Below are 7,932 nucleotides of genomic sequence, written 5' to 3'. Positions count from 1 at the left end.
AGAACACTTCTAGAAGAATGATGCTGTGAAAATGTAGCCCTGGAACTTAAAGTCTAATCTTTTATCTCCAGTAGACCACAGTGAATTTTAGATCTGAGTTAGTTTTACAAAACTCTGTGTAGTACCTATTGACCAGGAGGGAACTAAAATGATTTTTGTTTTTAGATAATGATTTAATAAGTTGATAAATCACTTAGGCTTACTTAAAATACAGATTCTGATACAGAATAACAGTTTAAATTCTAAACAAGGCATATAAGAATAGATAACTAGAATTCACTTAGTATTTAGAAGCTATTTTAATTAGAAATTACATCCTACATACAGGTGTTATTCCAAGAAGTTTCATTCCATTGGCTAGGACAGAACGCACAGCTCTGAAAAGATGAAGTCTGGCCTACAAAATAAAACAAAGAATGAATGTTCAATTTAACAACAGGCTAACTCTAAGTGAATAAAGAACATTTTTAAAAGTAATTCTTCCTTCTAATTTAAAGTAGGAACAGTATCTCAGAGTCCTAGGGTTTGCTGTCTGCAAGGGAAGACAAATTCCTTATGGTATGACTGGTACCCAAGAGCTGGGGAGTGGGAGTGAACAGTATCATTATATTATCTGAAGTACAGCTTCAGATAAGGGAAACTCCTCACTTGAACACTTGAGGTAGGAAGATGCATTTCATAATTCAATGTTGGAAAGTATATAAACACTGATTGTTATAGCCCAATTCTAATTACTACCTGAGTCTAAAGTACACTGCTGTAGCTGAACCACAAGATGCTATGTTAGAAACATTTACAAGACTGACTCAATAATATTAATCAGAGGATGCTAGAGATTACATAGAAACCACTTAACATACCCCAGCCACTTCGGGAGGACTGTCTTTCACATACAGTGTCTTGTGTGCCATACCTGCAAGATGACTGAAATGGGAAGAAAGAAGTCATGATGAAGACCAGTAGATATTTCCTGTTGTAACATAGAAGGTTGGTATCTTACAGCCTCAACTTAAAGAAATCAAAGCATAGAACCATTAAAGGTTGTGTCCAATACTCGAAGTTAAGACTTGAATTCACTGCTTTTCTGTAGCAGGGAAAGTAAAACAAATTAAACTAAAACTTTAGATTTCAGTTGTAACATGTCAAGTTCTTAAAGTTACAATCTCACTGCTTCATAGAGATAGGGGATTCCTTTCTAAAAATTAGTTTTGCTCATTTAGACACCTTTTAGCACGAAAAGTTTAACATCGTCTGGACTCTCCCCCTCTGTACAGTGAGAAGGTGAGGTAAAAACTAGTAATCAATCCACTGCATGCACACTGGCCACTCTCCTTTAAAGTATCTTTTCTGTTTAGGTATAGCAGCAAATAGAACAATATGCCAGAGAAATGCTTATGAAATTCATTTCAATGATTAACTTTAATAAGACTTTCTGGCTTCTTTATTTCTCTAGGTAGAATTTAAAGGAAAAAAATTATTTAAATCTGGGGAAGAGATAAAAAAGGATAATCAAGAAAACTACCAATAAATCTGATTTCAGTAAATCTTGAGTAAAAGCAAGTAGTTCTTTTCTTAAATAGATTTTAAGATACAGGAAAGATATAGGTGTTGTTCTAGAAGATACTCAACCTCTATTCAGAGTTTCTGAAACAGTTACCATGTAATTCCTGTTAAAGTGTCACTGATTTGCCTTCCAATTCATTTTCTACCCTCTAGCTGACTGATTTTTTTCTGTGTGTCTGTTTAAAATCTTTTTATGGGCTCCACTGCCCTGAAAATAAGCTGAAATGCCTTAATACATGCAAAAAGGAATTTATACAATCATTTCACACCCTGGGACTATGCTTATAGTTCCTATAATGTATGATGTTCTTTTTCTTCCTTTTCTGCCACCTTGCTTCTCCCAATTAATATCGACTCCTATGCTCCAAGAAGCTATTATCCATCAAGGCTGGGCTTGAGTGCCCTAACACTGTCTCTTATGTCCACTCTATCCTAACACATATGCACTCTTATATTACTACCTGTGACGAAGCTGTTGGTTCCTGTCACTAGACTGTAGTGATTGTACCTTTTATCACTTAATGAATAAATGAACATTAACTGCTGATTTGCAAAAATGAAGCAAGAATTCCTGTAATTTAAGGCATCTCACTTCTAAGGCCAAGGGGTTTGTTTATAGGAAAATTTTAGAAAAAGGTCCTTTGTTAGATCAGGTCTCCGATGTCTTTAATAACTGAAAACAGTAAGGTTATAAAATACCTTAGAGTTAGAAGGTAACTGACAATGTGCCTGGGTTGAAGGTCCTGAGATGATCTATAAAGTACCTCGTCGAACCTAAAAGAAACATGACAGGAGCAGTTGGCTGGGGAGGACTGTAATAATGTAAGGATGTAATAATGTACATCATTAAGACTAGAAGGTATAGGGATGCCTGGGTGGACCCTTGATTTTGGCTCAGGTCATGATCTTGGGGTTGTGAGACTCAGCCCCATGTGAGACTTTGCTTAAATTTCTCTCTCGCTCTCCTCCCTCTGCCCCTAGGTACGCTCTTGCTCTCTCTTAAAAAAGAGTAGAAGGTATATGAAAAAAGACCTTGTGCGCATTTGAATGTAAAGGCACATTTTTCTTTCTTACAAATTCCTTGATGGCAAGGAATCATTTTGATATCCCTTAGGCCTACCCCAGAACAAGGACTCAAACCATGGCTGTTAATTGAATGTAAAAAGCCTACAGCCATGTTTAGGAACATAATCTAGCAAAAACTACTACCTTTAATGCCAAGAAAACCAAGTTATTTTTTCTAACAAATTAGCCAAATGTGAGAAAACTGACTCCTCTGATCCCAGGAAGGAGCCACTGACCACTGTGTGGCAATCAGAGAAAACTGCCTTATTAATTACCTACATCCTCTCCAGGGACTAATATCTCTTGACAAGTCTGGCTTCACCAACAATGCTTGTGAGAGAGCTCAGAGGTGTGGTCTCTTGCCCAGTGTTGGGGCATCAAGTAGATATTTATTTGAGACTGTGAACTGAAACCATGAGGCAAATGAAGGACTTACAGTTTCACAGAAGCTGCACACAGGCAGAGGTTTTCCTTCACTTATAAAGGAGGGTGAGGAGAAGACGATCTCTTCCCAAACTACAAGTTTATGCTTTTACCAGGCTTTCTATTCTCATACCATGACACAGAGGGTGTCAGGCTCCTGAACTGATTCAGTGGTGGTATTTTTAAGTCCCAAGGACTGATCTTGACTGTGTCCTCTTTTGTCTGCCCTCAAGTGCAAATCAATCACTTTTCAGCCATACCTTCAGGAAACTGCTGTCTGGTGGCAGGGAGGCAGTACCTAGTTACTGGATTGTTTACTCCAGTGGTCAGCAAACCATCAAAAGTCATTTCACTAAATGTGTGCAGACTTCATAATACTAGAAAAATCATACCTGAGAAGATGCTGGAGAATGGAAACAGACTGTGGCTCTTGTAAACAAGCAGTGTTGAAATCATTTAGATAACCGCATCCAAAAGTCTCTTCCAAACTGTTATCAAAAGTTTAAAAACAACAAAGGATTAAACAAGTTGCCTAAGGACATAAAATTGCAAGTTTGTCAAAATGCTTCAATTTTCCTAACTCTATTTCTTCCTCTAAAAATGGGAGTATATTCTTTGGAAGCATTGTTCTGAGTTCTAAATAAGGTAATAAACATAAAAGCAACTCTTACAGAGGTGCTCAAGAAATATCTTAAAAACCAAACCTAACAGGTGGTTCCCTGTACTTCTAACTAGTTTTGGGTAGGAGATACTAGAGAAGCCCAGTAAACAGGACCTTTGATCTTAGGAGCATGCCAGCCAGCCCCACCCTGGGGAGGACTGGAGGGACCCAGTGTTGCCCTACAGATGGCTTTCACCTGTGGAGGCGGGCATGTGTGTACTGCAGGAAGACTCCTGTGTCCCCACGACTCTGGAAAACACGATCCCAGCTGAACTGATAATCAGATAAGAGTAAACCTTTGAAGTCCTAGAATGACAAGAGTAAATTTTTAGTGCTGGGGTTTGTTCTAGTGCCAAACAAGAGGGTCTTACAGGAGGCAGTCTTAACAGACCTGAATAATGAGTGCAGCAAGTCCGACCCTCTCTGCAGTTTCCTGTGGGTTCTCCAGTACTTTGGTAGCTGGAACGGACAAAGGCAGCTATCTTTAACTTGCACGAAACTGTACAGAATCAGGGATTCTGATACAATCTTCCAAAAATGTATGCTGCCAGTAAAAAGAACAAATGGGTTCACAGTGGCAATTTACTTTCCTAATTTGGACTAATTTACCTTGGATAAAGACATTACCTTCCTACATTAAAAGGAAAGAAACATGAATTCACTTTTCTCACAAATATCCCTCCAGAGATATTAGATAATGCTAGCACTTCCTTTTCTAAGGTTAAACAGCCATATGTATTTGTGACCTGTTTCCTATTATGTAACATGAGAATTCTGCATAACCACTCCAACAGTGGGATGACAACTGTCCTTGAAGAGGCCTAGGGTCATCAATTCAGATTACTGAACTGAATGAATGGTGTCATTCAGTTTAAGTCTAAAACCCTCACATCTCTCATTAGTGCAGGCTATTTTGATAAGGTTGGTGAAAATGAACAGAGGAATGGTCAAAATAAATCGCACTGCACAAAAGTCCCACAAAACATACAAGTGACATGTAAGTTATGACTGTAACAATAAAGTGAATTCACTCTTAAGAGAAGCCATGTTCTGCAGCATCCTTAATCGAATCTCATTTAGAACATCTTCCAGAAAAGTAACATCTCCTTTTCGAGTCTTCATTCCCTGCACCACTCCAAAGGGCACATGCTGGCACCTGACATGGAAGAGAAAAGACCTGAGATCCAAGTATATAATCACAGCCTTTCAGGGACTAGTCTGAACTTCAACTCTCAGAGAGGAGCTTTTCAAATTGATAAACTGAAATGCGATGTGATTTGTTATATGCCATAAAAGATGGTAAACACACAGCTTCATTTTACAGAGCTCTGAGATGGGATTAAGTTACCAGTTGCCTTTGTGAGAAAAAGGAGGAATTGAGAATTTTGGAAAGCCACTGAGAGGCAGATGTCTAATAAAGACACATTTATTAAATATTTATAACTTAGAAACATAACCAGGACATAAATGTAAAAAAAATCTGCTTTTCTACCCTTATACCTTGAAATAGAGTGAAATCTGAACGATGACCTTTAACAACTTGGTATATTTTTGGGACTTGGCTGACCCAACAAACCCTTAATGATCTTGAGCAGACAGTTATGAACCGTGCAGACATTACCTTTCTGCCCAGTCATATCCCATGATCTGCAGCATTTGGAACACTTGCTGAAAATGCTTTTTTTGCCCTTTATCTGTCTTGGGAAAAAAATATTATTTATTTTAAAAAGATTTTATTTATTTGACAGAGAGAGAGAGAGAGCACAAGCAGGGGGAGCGGCAGGCAGAGGGAGAGGGAGAAGGAGGCTTCCTGCCGAGTAAGTGGCCCAATATGGGACTTGATCCCAGGACCCTGGAATCATAAGCTGAACAGAAAGTAGACACTTAACTAACTGAGCCACCCAGGCATACCCCTAAAAATATTAAAATAACAGTGATAACCCACAAAAATAGGTGGGGCATAAATCCAAATATTTGAGTTCTGACACACTATAGTCATTGTCAACTGATGTATTTTAAATAAGTACACAAAGAATGTATCAGTAGAAGAAGGTCTAAGCTGAGTACTCTACAAGAGAAGAGCTGCAGCACTCTACTGAGTCAGGAGGAAATATGAACTTTCACCTTCTGAGTATTCTATTTAAATTCTTTCTCCTTCAGCTATTATGACCTTTATCTCCAAGAAGGAGGATAAAGCTCAGTTCTAATAAGATATTTAATGACAACTTTTTTTCTTAGGGGAAAGGGAGATGGTGCATGGAGAGGAAGGAAAGGGAAGAAGAGATCAGAATAACTCTCAGCAATAAAAGGAACAAACTACTGATGCACATAACAACTTGGGTGGATCTCAAGGGAGATCTCAACATGCTGGATGAAAAAAGCCAATCTCAAAACATTACCTGCTGTGATTCCATTTATATAACATTTTCAAAGTGACAACACTATAGTGATGGAGAAGAGAGCAATGGTTGGGTAGGGGATTAGGGCAGGGGGTAAGGGGTAATTATTAAGTGGTTGCCAAGAAGGAGTTTCTTTCATAATGGAATTGTTGTCTATTCTGAATGTTATGATGGTTACATGATCTAGAAATGATACAATTTCACAACCTGCCCCTCCAACGTATCTAGGCCCACACACAAAAGTTGGTGGAATTTTTTTTTTTTTAAAGATTTTATTTATTTATTTTAGAGAGTTAGAGACAGACACTGTTAAGTGGTGGGAAGGGCAAAGGGAGAGAGTGTGGGAGAGAATTGGCAGAGCCTGATGCAGGGCTCAATCTTAGGACCTTGAGATCGTGACCTGAGCCAAAATCAAGAGTCAGACACTTAACTGAGCCACCCACGTGCCCCAAATTAGTAGAATTTAACTAAGACCTTTACCAATGTCAGTTTCCTGGTATAGATAAAGTACTATGGTTACATAAGATATTATCTTTGGTGAGGGCTGGGTGAAGGGTCCATGGAAACTCTGTACTATTTTATGACTTGTGAGTCTTAATTATTTAAAATAAAAAGTTATTTTAAAAAAAAGTACATTATGGTAACCTCTGCATATTCATTTCACATAACCATTTTCCTGATTTGGGTTTATTTTTTTTTTTATAAAGCAATATAAATGTTTTCACTTTTAAGTTTTTTGTTTTTGTTTTTGTTTTTAACATAGTGGTTGCCACCTTAAATAAACTTAACAGTGAATTCCTTTTAAATTTTGACAAAATTATTTTTCCAGTTTTTCAACATGGCATATAATTTCTATTTTACAGTTTTCATTAGGTAGTGATCATAAGCCTTTGTTTTTTTATCGTGACTACTTACCACATAAATCATTGTATCAAAATTATACTTGTCCATTCGATCTATAGCAGCTGCAAGGTCTCTGAAAAAAAAAAATGGCCATAAATTAAGAGTTACTAAGCAGATCTGGATAAAAATTTGTTTTACCTATTTCATAGTAATGAGGCATTTCTAATGAAAAAGTCTGATTATCCCACAGTCTAGGGTATACTACCCATGATTATATAATCCCAATATCATACTTTGATATAAAGTAAAAAAAATAGCCTTGGGAAAAGCAATAATAATAAATGTACCGTGAAAGATAAAAAAAGCCAAAATAAATAAATATAAGCTCTGGGAAAAGTAGTAATTGTATTAACTAAAATAAGTCTAGGCAAAGTGTAGATATAAATGCTTTATGATTTGTTAATTAAGCCTTTCATGGAAAGAATCACCTAAATGCCACTTTTCTGCAGTACACTTTCTTAAAGAACATATTCAAAATACAGGTGATGTGGCAACTACATTGGTATCTTTTAGCCACTTTTCTATTAGTACTATCAAGGACTTTCAAAGCCTTCAATCAGTCATAAGCAATACTTCTAAAGCACCGTAAAAGATCAGTGCTTTGGCAAAAACTCAACTTTTCTTTCTCTAAGTACAAAAGATTTAGTTTGCATCTAGTAAGAAAATGAAAAACCATAAACTATGAAATTTCAATCAAAATTATGAAAATATTGAAATTTAAAATTAAAGCTATTTTGGTTAACAATATAGGACACTGGGAAGATTTTTAAAAAATTCTGAGGTCTGGGGGAGCTCAGGTAGCTCAGCGGTTTAGCGCTGCCTTCAGCCCAGGGTGTGATCCTGGAGACTCAGTATCGAGTCCCACATGGGGCTCCCTGCATGGAGCCTGCTTCTCCCTCTGCCTGTGTCTCTGCCTCT

General features: G+C 37.3%; 1 protein-coding gene across 1 annotated transcript in view; it reads right to left on the bottom strand.

The window, feature by feature from the left end:
- Positions 1-280: 280 nt before the first annotated feature.
- The window catches only part of RARS2 (arginyl-tRNA synthetase 2, mitochondrial), a 52,434-nt gene continuing 44,782 nt past the window's right edge, over positions 281-7,932 (bottom strand). The window contains exons 12-20 of the mRNA XM_041759608.1: positions 7,027-7,087; positions 5,334-5,410; positions 4,744-4,868; positions 4,104-4,171; positions 3,909-4,018; positions 3,444-3,539; positions 2,263-2,337; positions 861-924; positions 281-397 (exon numbers count right to left, since the gene is read on the bottom strand). Coding sequence (XP_041615542.1) covers positions 311-397; positions 861-924; positions 2,263-2,337; positions 3,444-3,539; positions 3,909-4,018; positions 4,104-4,171; positions 4,744-4,868; positions 5,334-5,410; positions 7,027-7,087 — 763 coding nt within the window. The 3' untranslated portion in view covers positions 281-310. The remainder of the gene's footprint in view (positions 398-860; positions 925-2,262; positions 2,338-3,443; positions 3,540-3,908; positions 4,019-4,103; positions 4,172-4,743; positions 4,869-5,333; positions 5,411-7,026; positions 7,088-7,932) is intronic.

The sequence above is a fragment of the Vulpes lagopus genome, chromosome 1 (genome assembly GCF_018345385.1).
Source record: "Vulpes lagopus strain Blue_001 chromosome 1, ASM1834538v1, whole genome shotgun sequence".
Lineage (NCBI taxonomy): Eukaryota > Metazoa > Chordata > Mammalia > Carnivora > Canidae > Vulpes > Vulpes lagopus.
The sequence above is the reverse complement of the archived record's forward strand: the minus strand, read 5'-3'. Positions and strand labels throughout refer to the sequence as shown.